Genomic DNA, 20257 nt, shown 5'->3' with positions numbered 1-20257 from the left:
TGTAACCTCGAGGACCTGGACACAGTACAAAAAGAAGTTTAATGACCACACACAAGTGGTCAATGTCAGTGAATTCATCTTCAAATGCAATATCCCACCATCTACAAAACTGCTCTCACACACTGCTCAATGCACCACACCCCCATCACTCACCTGCCAACAATCTCTACCAAACAAAACTCATACCTCACGTTCATAGCTTCACCTTATCCACACACCTACGAGTGCTGAAAGCCTCGCACACACTTCTCACAACTTTCACACACTGCCAGCTATGTAACCATGGCAGGCACATCACACAAATACATTGCACCACACTCACTGACACACTTCCCTCTCTCTTGCAAGACAAGGTGGCTCATAACCGGAGGTGACCTGGAGCTATTCGTAGGGAGTCAGGCGTGCCTGCATCACCTAACCTCCATGGTTGAGACGGTGTTGGAGATAATTGGAGCGACCATGGTTGAGCCTGTGGCTAACGGCGGTGCTGAAACAATCGAAGATGCCGGTATCCTCATACATAATCCTCCTACTCACACCCCACTTCCCCCTCATCCCACAATCTCTTCTAATTTACCAGCTATACATGGTGGAAGCATGCATTTATTACTTACACCCCTCCCTTTACCACGACCCTACCCCTTTCTCATTTCAGAGTCCCAAGAAATCCAATCTGCACACAGTTTAGAGGGTAGATGTGAGGCGGGATCTGCATGTGGTGAGTCACCAGACATGAGTGGGGTGCAAATAGGGTACGTGGAACGTGTAGCGTAGGTGCTAGCTCCCCAGAGGGCGAGGATGCACATGAGTTCTGCTGGAGAGGACTCAGGTGAGGACTATGATGGGGCGGCCTACAGAAGAACGCTGATGGGTATGCACAACAAAATGCTTGGTGCATTAGAAGGCCTGCCAGAAAGCCTGAGTGCAATGTCAAGGAACATGAATGTGTCCGGCACCAACATTACACAGGGCATTGCGCAGAGCTTGGAGCCATGACTTCCAGCATGGAAGGTGGGGGGGGGAGGGGGGGGAAGAGGGGGATCCACTGGTATTTGCGGACCCAACCATCTTGCAACGTCTGATGTCTGATATCTCAGCTTCCATTGTAGCACAAGCACAAGCCACTCAGGTGGCAGAGTATTGTGAGCACCTCCTTCGTAAAGTGCAGATACCTCACACACTGCTCCTGGCTCAGGGTAAGGTAAGAGAATTGCTCTCAGAAGACATCAGGTTGGTAAGGCCTCCTATTGAGAGCCCTTCTCATAAGAACATAAGAAATAAGAGCAGGTGTTGGCCATATGGCCTGTTGAGCCTGCTCCACCATTCAATAAGATCATAGCTGATCAGATCTTGGCCTCAACTCCGCTTTCATGCCTGTTCCCCCAAACCCTTGACTCCCCTGTAGTTCAAGAATCTGTCTATTTCAGCCTTGAATATATTCAATGACTCAGCCTCCACAGCTCCCTGGGGTAGAGAATTCCAAAGATCCATGACCCCCAGAGGAGAACTTTCTCCTCATCTCTGTCTTAAATAGGCGACCCCTTTTTCTGAAACTATGTCCCCTCGAGGGGAACCATCCTCTCAGCATCTACCTTGTCAAGCCTCCTTAGAATCATATATTTCAATATGATCACCTCTCATTCTTTAAACTCCAATGAGTACAGGCCCAACCTGCTCAACCTTTCCTCATAGGACAACACCTTCATCCCAGGAATCAACCGAGTGAACCTTCTCTATCCCTCCTAAAATAAGGAGACCAAAACTGTATGCAGTACTCTAGATGTGGTTTCAATAACGCCCTGTACAGTTGTATCAAGACTTTCCTACTTTTATACTCCATCCCCCTTGCAATAAAGGCCAACATTCCATTTGCCTTCCTAATTACTTGCTGCACCTGCATGCTAACTTTTTGTGTTGCACGTACAAGGACACCCATAGCACAGCATTCTGTAGTCCCTTTCCATTTAAATAATATTTTGCTTTTCTATTTTTCCTACCTCATAATTTCCCACATTATACTCCATCTGCCAAATTTTTGCCCACTCACTTAACCTATCTAAATCCCTTTGCAGACTCTTTGGGGCTGAAATTCCCTGAAGGCCTGTTACAACCAGAAATCGATGGCCATGCTGCAGAGTGCAATGACCGCCGATTTTTCGTGGAATGGCTGCCATTTTTTAAATTCCACTCCTGCTGTATCCCGGCAGTGACCCACTCCCCCCACTACTGCTTCGCTGCTGCTGATCCGTCCTAAGTGCGTCATCAGATCGCGCACCGCCGAAGGTCCCCCACAATCACGAAATTCCGCCGAGAAAATCCTGCTGCCGCTGCTCGGTGCCACCAGCATCTTTTTCTGCCGGTACGGTGTGTTTGCAGTGCTTCCAAAATGGCGGTGTGGCTGCCATTAAAGAGGAAGACCTACTACCATGGCCGCCAAGTTTTTTTTTAAAAATCGGCTGACTGCCATGTCGGCCCGACAATTATGCCCCCGGGTTCGGCCGCGCCGCCAACAGGCAGCCTCTTGGGTGCCAGGCCGCTGGCCCGGCCAAAACCCTCCCTGATGGCTCAGTGGACCAAACTTAAAGAATTGCACTGATCTCCCCTTTAAGTGAAGGGGAGAGCCATGATGACGTGGCACAGTGATGGTGTCATCAGTGCTACGCTGATGACTGACAGCGGCGGCCATTCTACCCATCCCCAACCTCCGCCCCTCTAGTATGCGAACTTTTGCTCACCGCGACATCCGCCCCCATTATGACCAACTTCCGGTCCGCTGGAAAAAAAAAGTCAAAGAGTGAATTTCGCTCAAGAGACCACCGCATCAACCGTGCTGGTAAAAACAACTGAAACAGGGTAGGTGTGGCCTGTTTCCAGCGGTGGGCAATTTCGGCCGCTTTGTGTCCTGCTCACAACTTGCTTTCCTACCTATCTTTGTATCGTCAGCAAATTTGGCTACAATACACTCGGTCCCTTAATCCAAGTCATTAATAATAGATTATAAATAGTTGAGCCTCCACCACTGATCCCTGTGGCACCCCACTGATTACAGTTCGCCAACCTGAAAATGACCCATTTATCCCAACTCTCTGTTTGTCAGCCAATCCTCTATCCATGCTAAAATATTACCCCCAGCCCCGTGAGCTCTTATCTTGTCCAGCAACCTTTTATGTGACACCTTATCGATTGCCTTTTGGAAATCCAAATACACCTTATCTACTGGTTCCCCTTTATCCATCCAGCTTGTTACATCCTCAAAGAACTCTAATAAAGTTTCAAACACGATTTCCCTTTCATAAAACCTTGTCAACTCGGCTTGATTGTATTATGAGTTTCTAAATGTCCTGCTACTACTTCCTTAATAATGGATTACACCTTTTCCCAATGGCAGATGTTAGGCTAACTGGTCTATAGTTTCCTGCTTTCTGTCTCCCTCCTTTCTTTAATAGGGTTGTTACATTTATGGTTACATCTCCCCCTCCTCCTCCCTCTGCGAGCAACTTGTCCTCTTCTTTGCTGCCTCTGCTCCATCTCCTAGGGGATGATAACTAGAGCACCCATGACTGGGAGCAAGTCGTCTGGCCAGAACCCATGAAGTCAGAAGCAAGGCCTTCTCCACTTGCAACACCATACCTTGTTATCTCATCTGTGCGAGGTGAACACAGGGCATTAGCTTCAGCGCTGAGAATGAAAATGGCAGTGCTGGTGTCAAATCAGCGTTCACGCTGATCGACATCACGATCTGCCTTCTCTACATACATCTGGCACATGCGCCCAGTGCCGACGCTAATGCCCTCACCAAGATGGCGTCCGACATGGCCCACACCAGATGTTTTGCACATGGCTTGGACGCCATTTTCAACCCAAAATGGCACCCATAGCGCCAAAACAATGGGCAATGGGAGCTACGCAAACACATTTTTAGCCCAAAATCTGTTGGCTGCATCATCACTGTTACAGAGCCTTTGATTTTTGAAGTTAACACAGAAAATGCTAGAAATACTCATCAACCTTAAATGTTAACATTGTTTCTCTCTCCACAGGTGCTGCCTGACCTGCTGAGTATTTCCAACATTTCCTGTCTTTATTTCAGATTTCCAGCATCCACAGCCTTTGATTTTTGAGTTCAATTTTGTTCCTAGATTGAGGTCAACAAATCAAATTAAATTAGCTGTGAGCAAATACAAGTTTTATTAGGTCAACAAATTGTGTTTTTTTAAATTCTGACCAGAATCAGAAAATTCAACTTAAATCAGGGCAAGTCAGAAAAAAAGCCTACGTATTCAAAGTGGCAGCAGACAATAAATTGGATCATTGGCCTCAATTTTAACTTGAGGCACGGTCAGTGTGTATTGGCGACTGGGCGAACGACAAATTTGTATGCCGAGACACGGGGCGATTTCGAGAAGGAAATTTGTTTTGGGCGGGCATTATCGCATTGGCCTGCTGTTATACGCACCGGTTGGTAATTACTCCTACTGAAGTCAATGAACTGAATATTGTACAAGACGTACAATGGGCGGCCCATACAATACCGCCTGTTTTGTGCCACCGCTCAAGACAAAATTCTCCCCTTTGACTCCTGGCCTCATTTAAATATTGAAGCTCGGACTCTCGCTTGAACCCGGGAGGAATCATTGCCTACCCGGCGGGTGGGAACAAGTATTCAGGGACCCGCGGGAACGGTCTGCCACATTTCAAAAATTCTAAAGGCATGTTTAAAAAATATATTTGCTCAAAATTTATCTGGCACAAATGCGAACTCAGTTTATCTCAAAGCAACTCTTGCCTCACCTATCTACTTACACAGCACTGCTTCAACTAACACCAACTACTACAACATCTCTACCGAGTATCAATGTCTGACCTATTAACCATGTTGTGCAATACATTGAGCAACTCAAATGTCAACCTTGGCTCAGTGGTAGCACTCTCACCTCTAAAAACAAAGTTGTCAGTTCAAGCCCCACTCCAAAGACAAGCACATAATCTAGGTTGACACTTCGGGCCCAAGTTTCCACACGATAAAAAACGGGCGCCCCTCCGAGCTGGGCGCCCGTTTTTCGCGCCTAAAACGGCGCCTAAAAAAAATCTTGCGTTTCTGGAGCGTTCTGCAGCTCCTTGTCTGCCTGGCGCGGCGCCCAGGGGGGCGGAGCCTACACTCACGCTGATTTTGTAAGTGGGAGGAGGCGGATACTATTTAAATTAGTTTTTTTCCTGCCGGCAACGCTGTGCGTTGGAGCGTTCGCGCATGCTCAGTGTGAAAAAAACATTGGCACTCGGCCATTTTTGTAGTTCTTTGTAGCTGTTTAATTTTTGAAATTTTTTTTAATAAAAGCACATTGCCATCAGCACATCAGCACTTGCAGCCTTTTCACTGTCTCCTTCCCCCCCCACCCCCGCGGGAAGAACGGGCGCCTCCTCTCCCCTCCCCCCCCCGCGGAAAGAACGGGCGCCTCCTCTCCCCTCCCACCCCCCCTGCGGGAAGAACGGACGCCTCCCTGCCCCCCCGCGGGAAGAACGGGCGCCTCCTCCCCCCCCCGCGGGCAGAACGGGCGCCTCCTCTCCCCTCCCCCCCCCCGCGGGCAGAATGGGCGCCTCCTCTCTCCTCCCCCCCTCCCCGCGGGAAGAACGGGCGCCTCAGGCTGACTGCAGAATTCTCCGTGCCTGAAGCACTTTCACACAAGTAGGAAGATGGTTTATTTAATCTTTTCTTTGCTTATAAATGTTTATTCAGGTTGGATTTATTTGTATAATATTTGTAGAAGTATAAATAAGGATTTATTGTAGAATTTAATGACTTCCCTTCCCCCCCCACCTCGTTCTGGACGCCTAATTTGTAACCTGCGCCTGATTTTTTAATGTGTAGAACAGGTTTTTTCAGTTCTACAAAAATCTTCACTTGCTCCATTCTACTTTAGTTTGGAGTACGTTTTCACTGTGGAAACTTTGAAATCAGGCGTCAGTGGCCGGACACGCCCCCTTTTGAAGAAAAAATTCTGTTCCAAAGTGGAACTGTTCTACCTGACTAGAACTGCAGAAAAAAAAATGTGGAGAATTGCGATTTCTAAGATAGTCCGTTCTCCACCAGTTGCTCCGAAAAATCAGGCGCAAATCATGTGGAAACTTGGGCCCATTAATTCAGTACTAGTGCAGTACTGGCTGCACTGTCGGAGGTGCTGTCTTTCAGCTATAATACTAAACCAAGGGGCTGGCTACCTTCTCGGGTAGGTGTAAAAGATCCTATGGCACTATTCCAATGCTTACTGCTTAACCACCACCAACAAAAATAACTTGTATTTACGAAGCGGCTTTAATGTAGTAAAACATTCCAGGAACATTATAAAACTAAATTTGATACGAGCCACATAAGGATACTAAGGCAGAAAGAGGTAGCTTTTAAGGAACATCTGAAAGGAGGAAAGAGGGGTACAGAGGCAGAGAGGTTAAGGGAAGCAATTCCAGAGCTTAGGCCCGTGGCAGCTGAAGGGCAGAATTAATAGAGAGGGTTGTGGAGCTGGAAGAGATTACAGAGATAGGGAGGGGTGAAGTCATGGAAGGATTTGAAATCAGGAATGAGAATTTTAAAACCGAGACGTTGCTTAACCAGGAGTCAATGTAGGTCAGCGAGCACAGCGGTGATGGATGAACGGGACTTGGTGCGAGTTAGGACACGGGCAGCAGAGTTTTGGATGACCTCAAGTTTATGGTGGGTAGAACATGGAAAGCTGGCCAGCAATGCGTTGGAACATTCAAGTCTATCATCAGTAAAGCAAATTATCTGATAATTTATTGCTCTGTGGCTTGTGGGACCTTGCCACATCAGTCACCACATTTTCCTACATTAAAATAGTAGCCGCTCTTTAAACATACTGGGCTCAATTTTCACCAGAGATTTACACCGTTTCTTGGCGCGCGCCAATCTTTGTGCGCCAGTGTAACTCAGTTAGTTACGATTTTTTTAGGTTAGTTTTTTTTGTGTCATAGAGGGCGTAACCTGATGTCTGTGCCAGTTTTTCACAATTATGGAAGTTTGGCCAATTTAAATTTCTCCGAGGACGGTATGTAACCACTCCCGAAATACCTCTGGGCACTTAAGAAAAACCAGCACACATTAAAATAAATCGCACAGAAAGATGCCTTTTGTTTTTATGCGAAGTTTTGGAGGGAGTCAAGAACACATTAAATATGCAACATCAAGCTTAATTTTTTCAAATTTAAAATGCAGGAAATGGAAGTTTAATGGAATTCTTTAAGTTTTCATTTTTTTAAAACTGACACACCATCTCCAAACCGGGCTCGAGGGTCAGAGCGTCGGTCGGCAGAATCGATCCCTCGCCCAACACGGGCTCGGGGCTCAGCTTCAAAAGAAGCCCGGGGTGTTAGGGGGCTGTGGAAGGCGAACAGAAGGCATGAGAAGTCTATACTACGCATCAAATATGAAGCCCGGGGGGGGGGGGGTTCCCGATTCTTACAAATGCTTAGACCTGGATGTGGTCCATACTAGGGCATCAACCTTGGGGAGAGGGAACAAAGAACCTTATCCTGCCTGCAATTTTGAGCTTCTTGCAAAGGTACAATTTAATCATGGATGCAATAGTCACAATGCCATACCTTGTGCAAACCTTCTGCATGATGGTGCTACGGAGGAGACAATTGATTCGACGCCATCGCAGAAGGAACCTGAGCATGTAGGGTGATGGGCAGGAGGCCTTACCCACGTCGGTTATATTGAGACAGGCGTTCGTACCTGCACCTGAGTGATGCAGACTGTGCCAGAAGGCTGCATTTCCGCAAAAGTTGTAACTGAGATCTGTGAGTTAGTAAAAGCAGATCTGCAACCTAGAAGCGTCAGGAGGGCTACTTTGTCAGTTGAAGTGAAGGTTGCAGCTGCACTTTCATTCTATGCATCTGGATCGTTCCAGGCTACAACTGGAGAAGTGTGCGCCATTTCTCAACATGCAACGCATCTGCATTCGGCACGTGACTGCTGCACTATATGCCTGGAGGCATGACTACATAAAGTTCCCCATGACCGCCCAGGCAATGTGTGAAAGGGCTGTGGGCTTCTCCGGGAGTGCTTGCTTCCCAAAGGTACAGGGCTGCACTGATTGTACCCACATCACCTTGCGAGCACCTTTGGAGGATTCCAAGATGTACAGGAACAGATAAGGCTTTCACTCTGTTAATGTGCAGCTCGTGTGTGACGACATGCATTGCATCATGGCAGTTGAAGCAAGATACCCTGGGAGCACCCATGATGCATTTATCCTACGTGACAATCACAGGGGATTATTATAAGTAGCCTCCGGAATGGTCCAGGCATCGGAAACGCTGTTTCAAGATGCCAATGATCCTCTCTATTATGTTCACGGATGAGCTGCTGGCGCAAGGCTTGAGCATGTTTCAGCAGCAGCCAGAAGGGCAGAGCTGGCTACTGGTAGACAAAGGGTACAGCCTCGCCACCTGGCTCATGACACGCCTACGCATAACCCGGACGGAAGCTGACCGGGAATACAACATGTTGCACATTGCGATGTGCAACATAACAGAGAGGACCATTGGCATCTTGAAATAGCATTTCCGATGCCTGGACCATTCCGGAGGCTAGCTGCAATAATCCCTTGAGATTGTCGGTCAGTTCACTGTTGTGTGCTGCATACTGCATAACTTAGCCATCATGAGGCAGCAGCAGCTGATAGTAGAAGACCCACCTGAGGTGAGAGTGGCTGATGATGATGAGGAAGATCCAGATGACGAGAAGCAGAAGGAAGAGGACGAGGACGAGGAAGCCATGCAACTACCTGAACCCGGAGCACGACAGCGGAGGAGGGCGGGCCGTCGTGCCCCTTTAACGATTGTTCGAGCCTTGCGCCAGCAGCTCATCCGTGAACGCTTTGCTGCCTGAAAGCTCAGCGGCAACTATTCCACATGGACCATGTTTACTGTTTGGACCTGTTCCATAATGTTTTATTGTGTTAATGGAACAAATAATGGAAATTATTCTTCTTTAGTTCAAAAAGTTGTGTTAATAATGGAACAAATAATGTAAATGATTCAGTTATAATTTAAAATATATTTTATTTAAAAGTTTAACAAACATTTGTTTGTACTTAACTTTAATAAAAATATTCTGTATCAAACTTTAAAGTTTTCAGTTAAGATCACTTACAAACTCTAAGATCACTTAAAAACTTCTAAACGTGTAAACTTACATAAATTACAAAAACTTTTAATTTGAGAACAGTTACATCAGTAACAACAATAATAATAACAACAGCAGCAGCAAAGAAAGGCTGCACCCATCCCTTTTCCACCTTATTCCAAGACCGCACGCTGCACTTGGTTTGGTGACTCCAGCCCTGCCCGCAGGCGGTGGCACAGCGTTTCTCGGGTTTGTACCAAGCTTATTCTTTTGAACATCTCGGGTATTGCACTCATCTTGATGGTGGGGGGGTGGGGGAAGGCCGTAATGTGGAGGGGCCGGCTCTGGGGGTTGGAGTGGGAGTGGCAGTTGATTCTGTCAATGAGCGCGGGGTCTTGGCGTGTTCCCTTATTTCAGCAGCGAACTCCGATATTCCCTCCCTCATGTGCCCTGACAGTGTGTCAACTACCTGCAACATTCCCTCCCTCATGTTCACTGACAGTGCATCAGCTATCTGCGACATTTCCTCCCTCATGTGCACCAACATTGTTTCAGCTGACAGAGACATTCCCTCCCTCGTGTTCCCGGACAGTGTTCCCATTTCTCGTGAGAGTGTTGTTAATTCTCCCGACATTCCCGATACCTCATCATCCACTGATGATGTCCAGGAGTGTTCGGGTAAAGTCAATGCTCATTGCCATCATCTGAACCACATCTGTTAGATCCTGCACATTAGGAGAGTGCTATCGAGCTCTCTTTCCCCTCCTCACCCTGGGTGTGGCTCGCTGCATCCTACTGGGACCCGCAGCCTGGGACGGTGGGGTTCTGGGTGTGCCTCGCTGCACCCCACTGGGACCCGCAGCCTCGGACGGTGGGGCCCTGGGCGTGCCTCGCTGTACCCCACTAGAATCCTCAGTCTCAAACGGTGGAAAACGATGGAATGTCCCACCAACACTCATAATACTCAGGGAAGGGGCTGGCACCTCAATAGGCGGCACCTGCACCTCCTCCAGAGTGAGTACAACAGTGTGGAATTCATCCAACTCCTCCCCCTCCCCCTCACCCCTATGCTCTTGATCTGGGATTGGAAGATGTTCTCCTCTTCAGGCTCGCCTGCGTCTGAATCTTCTTCTACATCATCAGGGTTGGCCTCAAGTTCTGCAAAATATAACAGAACAGTCAAATGGTTAACAGCAGAGGAGGGGGCAGAGTGGGTGGCATGAGTAGGCTCACACAGCGCAGGCCAGGCAGCAGGCTGATTTGAAGGACCACAATGAATGATAGCACATTGCAGGAACCGAAGCGTAGCTGACGGAGACATCCCCATGAACCGAAGCATGGCTAGCCCACGCTGTACTTGACATTTAACAAAGCCAGACTGTGGTATTTGCAGGACTTACCCTCTCTCTCTCGAGTGTGGGCCCAGCTTGTGCAGTGGTGGTTGCTTTTCTCCAGGCAGTGACCCTATCTTCCAAGTGTGTCAGTGGCTGCAGATTTGCCGAGCCTCCTCCTGTTCGAGTTCTATCTCGTTTGTTGTGTGCCACTTTCCTCTACAAAGATGAAAATTTAATTTTTTAGTGAGGGTGACTTTCTGCTGGGTGGGACATATACAGATGGTCACATTTACACTTGCAATTCCATTGAATAAATGAAAATATTACTTACTCTAACTACTTGACCAAGGTCCTGCCACTTCTTTTTGTACTGGCCTCCAGACCTCGGGGTGGTCACCATTGCACAGTAATCTTCTGCAAGTTGGTTCCAGCGTTTCTACATTTCTTTTGGTGGAACTTTTATGTGACCTCTGCTGGTGTCCAGCTCGTACCATCTGCCCTCAATCACAGTAACTAGTGCCTCCACTTCATCCTGTAAGAAATTCTTGGTCCTTGCACTGCGTTGCATCTTGTATTGCTGCTCTGATTTTTCCAATGAGAATTAAAGTTCTCACACACAACTGGCTCTTTAAAAATGGCCGAATGCAGACCGGGAGCTGTTCTGGGCATGCACACCCATAGGAATCACGTCAAAAACGTCCTTTTTTTTTGCACATACACAGAAGGGGCAGCATCGTTTTTTCAGCGCTGACATTAAGCTCCACGCCCCGAGGCTACAGGACAGGCTGCGCAGTGCCAATTTCAAAAAAATAGAACGGGGGAACTTGCTACTTTTTTTTTGGAGTAGTCGGGGCCAAGAAAAACGGGCGTGATTCTGGCAATATGCCAAAAAACGGCATTGATGAAAATTGAGCCCACTTTATTGGCTTTGAAATGCTTTGGAGCATCATGGGATGTAAAAGATACTATATAAATGCAAATTCTTTCTTCCATTCTTTCAACTACCTGAAAACCAGTTGGGTCACAATTATTTATAGCAATATAAATATATGATCAGAACATCACTTAGTGACTTACAATAGTTGGTTATTTACAGCTTACCATTGGGCTGATCCATTAGATTCCTTTTACATGCAGTTGAAATTACTAGAAATTGATAAGGTGGATGCAGAGAGGATATTTCCACTCATAGGGGAAACTAAAACCAAGAAACATAGGGCCCACATTTCCCCAGGTGTTGCTCTGTTTTTTTTGGAGCAACTTGATTTTTCTGGAGTATCTTAAAAATCCCCATTCTGCACATGCCAGTGTAAGTGAGTTAGTTAGGATTTTTTTTAGTTTAGTATTTTTTTTAAAAAGGAGCAGTTACCAGCCACATAAGCCTGTTTTGGCCATTTAAGCCAGTTTGGACAGCTAATAGTTGCCCCAAACTAACTTAGGCCAGTGTATGTGGCCACTTGTGGCCGCACAGAAAACCTTTGCAGAGAGTTAAGAAATCAGCGCAGGTAGCCAGAGAGGTGGGGGGAGGGCCGCGGGGGCGGGGGGTGGGGGGGGAGGAAAGTGAGAGGACCTTGCAAAGCACTAAACATCTTAATAACAACATTAAAGAAGCATAAAAACCACCAATAATAAATTAAAAATAAATAAATAAATAAAATAAAACTTAAGTCACCAAGGGCTCAAGGCTTGACCAAACAACGTACATTAGTTCACACAGATTGGCTATCCTATCAACATTAAATGAAAACTATCTTTTATAGTCTAAAATGCTCTGTCCATTTTAACATTTGACACCAAAATCTAGTTAAACAATGGATTGACCTGAGAGTTTCTCACTGAAATTAAGCAGCATCGATGCCAGCATGTCTTTGGACAAGCTATGACCTCCATCTCTGGATAGCATATTACCGTTTCAGATCACCACTAGCCTCACTCTATGCTGCTAGCATATTGTTACGAAAATTCTGAATTTAATATTACAGAAATATGTTTAACTGCATCAGAACTGGACTTTTCTTTAAAGATAAAATGCTACCCCTCCCACCGGTTATAAAAAAAAGTTCCTTGTACGCAAGTCCCAACGGCTCGTGCATGCAACTGTGCACACTCTGCTAAGCGATTCATAGAAACATGAAAACATAGAAAATAGGTGCAGGAGTAGGCCATTCGACTCTTCGAGTCTGCGCCGCCATTCAATAAGATCATGGCTGATCATGCAACTTCAGTACCCCATTCCTGCTTTCTCTCCATACCCCTTTGATCACTTTAGCCGTAAGGGCCACATCTAACTCCCTTTTGAATATATCTAATGAACTGGCGTCAACAACTTCCTGTGGTAGAGAATTCCACAGGTTCACAGTTCTCTGAGTGAAGAAGTTTCTCCTCATCTCGGTCCTAAATGGCTTACCACTTATCCTTAGACTGTGACCCCTGGTTCTGGACTTCCCCAACAACGGGAACATTCTTCCTGCATCTAACCTGTCCAATTCCGTCAGAATTTTTTATGTTTCTATGAGATCCCCTCTCATTCTTCTAAATTTCAGTGAATAATAGCCGAGTTGATCCAGTCTTTCTTGATATGTCAGTCCTGCCATCCCGGGAATGAGTCTGGTGAACCTTCGTTGCACTCCCTCAATAGCAAGAATGTCCTTCCTCAGATTAGGAGACCAAAACTGTACACAATACTCCAGGTGTGGCCTCAACAAGGCCCTGTACAATTGCAGTAAGACCTCCCTGTTCCTATACTCAAATCCTCTCGCTATGAAGGCCAACATGCCATTTGCCTTCTTCACCACCTGTTGTACCTGCATGCCAACTTTCAATGACTGATGAACCATGACACCCAGGTTTCATTGCATCTCCCCTTTTTCTAATCTGTCACCATTCAGATAATATTCTGCCTCCCTGTTTTGCCACCAAAGTGGATAACCTCACATTTATCCACATTATACTGCATCTGCCATGCATTCGCCCACTCACCTAACCTGTCCACTATGGCTGCTGATTCACTATGGCTGCTGATGCTTCTAAACAGCAGGATTCCATGAACTCCATGGGATCCTGTCTGACAGACATGCCACTCCTACTAGCACCCCGAACTTACTTCAACCACGGCTCTGTGTTGTGCAGCATGGTTTACCAGTGCAGTGCTGTTGAAGAGTATCGGGTCATCCCTTCGGCCAGTGATAGGAGCGGCGAGCATCGGGTCAGGCTCATAGCCTGCAGGATGCGCTGGAAGGGCGAGGAGCTACTGCGCATGCTCGCAGACTCAACTGCGCATGCGCGCGGCTGCCGGCACTGTTTTTGGCGCACGGCTGTAGCTCCGCCCCCCACTGCTTTTGCCACGCCATACCAAGGTCTACGACGGTCCACTGAGCGGGGAGACTACCAAGGTAAATTTTCGCGCCGTTTTTGGAGTACAAAGTCGGCGCACCTCAGGCAAGTGCGTGTTTTAACCGGAGGGCCAAATTTTAGCCCATAGTCTCAGAATAAGGGGCCACCCATTTAAAACTGAGATGAGGAGGTATTTCTTCTCTTAGAAGGTTGTAAATCTATGGAATTCTCTGCTCTCGAAAGCTGTGGAGGCTGGATCATTGAATATATTTAAGGCGGAGATAGACAAATTGTTGAGCGATAAGGGAATAAAGGGGAGTGGGCAGGGAAGTGGAGCCAAGTCTATGATCAGATCAGCTATAATCTTATTAAATGGCGGAGCAGGCTCGAAAGGCCAAATGGCCTACTCCTGCTCCTATTTCTTATGTTCTTATGATACTACAAATTCTGCTGCCTCTGATGCCTGTGGTAAAACACTGAACTTTTTGTTTTTTTTATTCCCACATAGCTAAAAAGAGGCTTGAAAATACAAATTCTGGATATGTTTGAATTAGGAACAATTAAATACAGGTTGGACCTCTCTGGTCCAGCACCCTTGGGACCTGACTGGTGCCGGACCAGAGAATTTTCCGAACCACGAGAGGCCAACTGGTGACATCATCATCATCATCATCATAGGCAGTCCCTCGGAATCGAGGAAGACTTGCTTCCATTCCCAAAGTGAGTTCTCTGGAGGTTGAACAGTCCAATACGAGAGCCACAGACTCTGTCACAGGTGGGACAGACATTCGTCGAGGGAAGGGGTTGGTGGGGTTGGTTTGCCACACACGCCTTCTGCTGTCTGCGCCTGACCTCTTCACGCTCTTTGCGTTGAGACTCGAAGAACTCAACGCCCTCTCGGATGCACTTTCTCCACTTAGGGCGGTCTTCAGCCAGGGTCTCCCAGGTGTCAGTGGTGATGTCGCACTTTACCAGGGAGGCTTTGAGGGTGTCCTTGTAACGCTTCCGCTGCCCACCTTTGGCTCGTTTACCATGAAGGAGCTCCGCATAAAAAATTTGCTTAGGGAGTCTCATATCTGGTATGCGAACTATGTGGCCTGCCCAGCGAAGCTGATCGAGTGTGGTCAGTGCTTCAATGCTGGGGATGTTAGCCTGGACGAGGACACTGATGTCCTCCCAGGGGATTTGCAGGATCTTACAGAGACATCATTGGTGATATATCTCCAGCGACTTGAGGTGCTTTCTATACATCGTCCATGCCTCAGATCCATACAGGAGGCGGGTATTACAAGAGTCCTGTAGACCATGAGTTTGGTGGTAGATTTGAGGGCCTGGTCTTCAAACACTCTTTTCCTCAGATGGTCGAAGGCTGCACTAGCGCACTGGAGGCGGTGTTGAATCTCCGCATCAATGTCTACCTTTGTTGATAAGAGGCTCCCGAGATATAGGAAACAACGCTGGTGACAACGCTGCTGACAATGACCTGGACGCGTTCTGCGCATGCGCTGCGCAGAAGCCTACTGCGCAGCATTTAGTTGTCCAGAATTACTCCTTTTTTTAAATCCTCAGGCCCAGCTTTGGTGCCTCAGTCAGCCGCCTGCCCGTCCCTTCCCTTTCCTTGCCCGGCTCACTTACCTCAATGAACACCAACAACAACACCCCAAAAAACCACATACATACAAAAAAAAAGAGATCGGAGATAAAGTGGAGGATAAAGTCAAGGGGATACGCTGACCCTTACCCACAATCCTACTCCTGGCACCAGTCCGTGTGTAAGCCGCGAGCAGAGGCTAACTGGTGGAAGTGGCAGCCTCCTCACACTGACACACACACACACACACAAAACAACCCTCCGAGACTGGGGGGGGAGGGGAAAATATCGGTTCAGCTCGGCGCTGCAGCCTTCAGAGCATGCGCACTCGCCGCCAATCAGGCAAGGAGAGGCAGCTTCGGCAGCGAGGAGCTTGTGTCAAACCACAGCACCAGCGAGTGTGTAAAACCTCCAGCTGGCCAGGGCAAGGCGGTCAAGATTTGTCATCCAAAATGCATCACACGTATGTTTAACATGTGGAGCCACAATTTTTTTTTTCCAATGGACACCACCCAAGTCAGGGCTGATGCCGGACCAGGGATGTTTCCGGACTGAAGAGTCCCGGACTGGAGAGGTACAACCTGTATTGCAAAAATAATTTTAGTTTTGATACAAAAATTCAGTCTTGAGTTCTTTACAAATCATTATTGACAAAGGAAGCAATTTTGAATTCTGATTTCCTCTTTCAAATAATCAGCTATTTATAAGCTCATCCAAGTCAGTCTTGTAGATATTCAACAATATTTTAATGAATGATCTGATCAAGCCTCCTGATCAGGCTTAGTGGATAATTCTACCACTCAGTGATACAGAGCCATACAGACAGGTATTTCTTATGTTCTTAAACATAGTCGGAAGATTTTCTCTGTTTGTTTTATCCTGTAAAATCAGAAATCTGTTCTTTTAAGAATGCTTTTACACTTTTGATTTTGACATTTTATGTACCACCAAACTAACCCTGACAGCAGCGGCATTAAACCGCGCGACACCCCTCACTCCCTGCATGTCTCCGTAAACATTGGATGTAACTGTCAGGTGGAGGTGAATGTCTTTGTTGGGACATTGCATGATTTTTAGCACCGCCTCCAGTGTGAATTTTTCTTTACTTGCTCCCAGACTGTGGGTGACGTTGGCGAAGTGAGCATTAGAGGGAGTGCAGCGAAGGTTCACCAGACTGATTCCTGTGATGGCAGGACTGTCGTATGAGGAGAGATTGGGTCGGCTAGGCCTGTATTCACTATAGTTTGGAAGAATGAAAGGGGATCTCATTGAAACGTATAAAATTCTGACGGGGTTGGACAGACTGGATGAGGGGAGGATGTTTCCCCTGACTGGGACGTCTAGCACAAGGGGTCACAGTCTCAGGATACAGGGTAGGAAATTGAGGACCGAGATGAGGAGAAATGTTTTCACTCAGAGGATGGTGAACCTGTGGAATTCTCTACCATAGAAGGCTGTGGAGGCCAAGTCACTGAATATATTTAAGAGGGAGATAGTTGATTACTAGAAACAAAAGGCATCAAGGGGAAAAAGTGGGAATATGGTGTTGAGATAGAGGATCAGCCCCATGATCATATTGAATGGCGGTGCAGACTCGAAGGGTCGAATGGCCTACTACTGCTCCTATTTTCTATGTTTCTATGTACACCTGCAGCAGGGGTCACTTGATAGTGATCCTTGCAACCCTGGCCGTTTTTCCCCTTTTTAACTCAGAAAAGCCGAGGCCAACTACAGAATCCCTACCACCGTCCCATCTAAAATCAGATTACTCAGCACAGGCCAAGGATTATATTTGGGAATTTCCTAGTCTGTAAGATTTAGATACTTCCTGCCTTAACCAGCTGAATTGTGACAGGAAACTATTACTACACACAATTTGTGTAAAGGATTCCTTTGCTGTGACAGTAATGGCTGTTTACCTTTGGCCGGGTATCAACAACATACAAGAAATCACTTCCTGGATTTGACTTCCTGATGGCCTGAAGCATCTGTTCATCTTCAAGGCACCGAGCACTGAAACCTGATAGAGGTTGGCTGCTTCTGCAAATCGCACCCTAGACACAGAAAAGAACAGGAATCGGATAAATTTATTTCAAAATAGATCATTAGTCTTCTTTTATTCAAGATGTTTCATCTTTCTCCAAATTCAAAAACAAAATTAATTTCTATATCTGCAAAAACCATCTCCAAAATAACAAGGACCTATATTTGACTTTGCTGTTTTGCACATAATGTATGCAAACCATTCTGTAGAAACCAACATGCTTTCCCAAACAATCTGTTGTGCTCTCGTACACTTCTCTGTGGCCAGCTCAAAAATGGCTTTGGCAGTGGTCTAGAAACAGGACACATCTTGTTCTTTACCCGGGAAATGCTGAAGTAGATCAAAGAAAGAGCTGAAAATAACTTAAAGGAAAAGCAAAAATTCAGTACAGGCATTTAAGCAACTTCCAATCAGTAGCATATTTTGATCTGCATAAAAAGCCATCCATAACGAATTCAAATATCTCTTGAACTGAGAACATTGCCTCTTTCCCAGCTGTATAGAACCATAGAGGTTTACAGTACTGAAGGAGGCCATTTGGCTCACTGTGCCTACACTGGCTCATTGCCAAAGCAATCCAAAATGACTTCAACTGTCCTGCTCTCTCCCCATACTTATGTATTAAATATTTAAATATTTATCCAATTTTCCCTTAAAAAATTTAAAGATCTCTGCAAAGCATTCCTTGCTCTAAAGTCTCTCTACATGAAGACATTTCTCCTTGCCTCTCATTCTCAATGCTAATTTTACATTGTTGACCCCTAGTCCCTGTGTCCCCAACCACAAGAAATTGTCTTTCCCTATTAACTCAATCAGATCCCTTCATAATTTAAAAAATCTCTTATCTCTACTCTTGGCTTTCTATGCTCTAGTAGGAATAATCCCAAGTAGCTCCTTATAACTAGAGTTGCTCATCCATGGTATCATCCTAGTGGATCTGTGCTCAATTGGCTGGATTTTGGATTTCAGGGCGTTAATTGCGGCGGGACGTTAAAATTAGTACCTGAAAATAGTTTGCACCTCCAACTGCAAGTTTTGGCGAAACAGTAAGTTGGAGGAGCGTTAGCGTTAAGGCAGGTGTTGCACAAAAGACTTTGTGCGCCCGAGCCGAAACTTGTATCGGTAAAGGAGGCAGTCATTTTGCGCATACGCAGTGTTTTCTTTTTGCGAAAACACGAATGCAGGGCACGGTAGCTTGTAAACCGCCCCACTTCTGCACAGATGGAGGAGCAGGAGGGAAGGCAGTGTGCCAGGCGCTTCAGTAATGAGGTGAGTGTGGCCTTAGTCCATGCAGTGGAGAGGAGATGATCCTCACGCATCTGGCCCCTCGAGCCTGCTCCGCCATTCTAAGATCATTGTTGATCTGATCTTGGCCTCAACTCCACTTCCCTGCCGTCTCCCCATAACCCTTTCCTGCCATCCTTCAGAAATCTGTATATTTCCACCTTAAATATATTCAATGACCCAGCCTCCACAGCACTCTGGGGTAGAGAATTTCATAGATTCACGAACCTCAGAGAGAAAAAATTCTTCCTCATTTCCTTGCTCTAAAGTTTCTCTACATGAAGACATTTCTCCTTGCCTCTCATTCTCAATGCTAATTTTACATTGTTGACCCCTAGTCCCTGTGTCCCCAACCACAAGAAATTGTCTTTCCATATTAACTCAATCAGAACCCTTCATAATTTAAAAAATCTCTTATCTCTACTCTTGGCTTTCTATGCTCTAGTAGAAATAATCCCAAGTAGCTCCTTATAACCAGAGTTGCTCATCCATGGTATCATCCTAGTGGATCTGTGCTCAATTGGCTGGATGGGCGACCCTTTATTCTGAAACTATGCCCCCTCGTCCTAGATTCCCCCACGGGGGGAACCATCCTCTCTGCATCTACCCTGTCAATCCCCCTCAGAATCTTATACGTTTCAATAAGATCACCTCTCAGTCTTCTAAACTCCAATGAGTACAGGCCCAACCTATTCAACCTTTCTTCATATTATAAGCCGTTCATCTCAGGAATCAACCGTGTGAACCTTCTCTGAACTGCCTCCAATGAAAGTATATCCCTCCTTAAATAAGGAGATCAAAACTGTATGCAGTATTCCAGGTGTGATCTCAGTTATAGCAGGACTTCCCTAATTTTATACTCCATCTCCCTTGCATTAATGGCCAGCATTTCATTTGTCTTCCTAATTACTTGCTGTACCTGCCTGCTAACATTTTGTGTTTCATTCTTGCTGGGGGAGCCAAACCTGTATTTAAGAGGCTGTGGAGGGACATTGCAAAAGGTCCCTGCTGCAGACACTGTGCCCAGAACTGGGCCACATTGTCGAAAACAGTTCAATTACCTTACCAGTGTCGCCAGGGTGAGTACCATTGACATAAGGGTATGCCTCCTTTCCTTCTAACATGAATCTCACACACATGTGCACATGGTTCCTCTCAAAGGTCTTGCTATCTCTAGGGTGGGTTTCACAATGCATTAGAAAGATGAAGGCTTACTTCTGCACCCATTGCCTTCTAAAGATTGATGTACATGAACTCACTAATTTACATCCTTCCTCGCAATACACTCCCACTGCTGCTATGGCTTTCAGAAAGACCACCTTCAGCCCCTATGTTACACCCTTCTAACTTCTTAGCAATCGCTCACAAAGCTCATGCAACATCCAAACAGATTGAACACAAGCCACTGGAACATTCACACAGTCTCAAGATAAGGGAGTAAAGGGTTATGGGGAGTGGGCAGGGAAGTGGAGCTGAGCCCAAGATCAGATCAGCCATGATCTTATTAAATGGTTGAGCAGGCTCGAGGG

At 46.4% G+C, this 20257-nt stretch overlaps 1 protein-coding gene across 1 annotated transcript in view; it reads right to left on the bottom strand.

The window, feature by feature from the left end:
- mtmr7b (myotubularin related protein 7b) overlaps positions 1-20257 on the bottom strand; it is a 277663-nt gene that overhangs the window by 147722 nt on the left and 109684 nt on the right. Inside the window, exon 6 of the mRNA XM_070869780.1 lies at positions 17320-17454. Within this exon, the coding sequence (XP_070725881.1) occupies positions 17320-17454 (135 nt within the window). The remainder of the gene's footprint in view (positions 1-17319; positions 17455-20257) is intronic.

This window comes from Pristiophorus japonicus, chromosome 2, assembly GCF_044704955.1.
Source record: "Pristiophorus japonicus isolate sPriJap1 chromosome 2, sPriJap1.hap1, whole genome shotgun sequence".
Lineage (NCBI taxonomy): Eukaryota > Metazoa > Chordata > Chondrichthyes > Pristiophoridae > Pristiophorus > Pristiophorus japonicus.
This window is presented reverse-complemented; position numbering and strand designations above follow the sequence as displayed.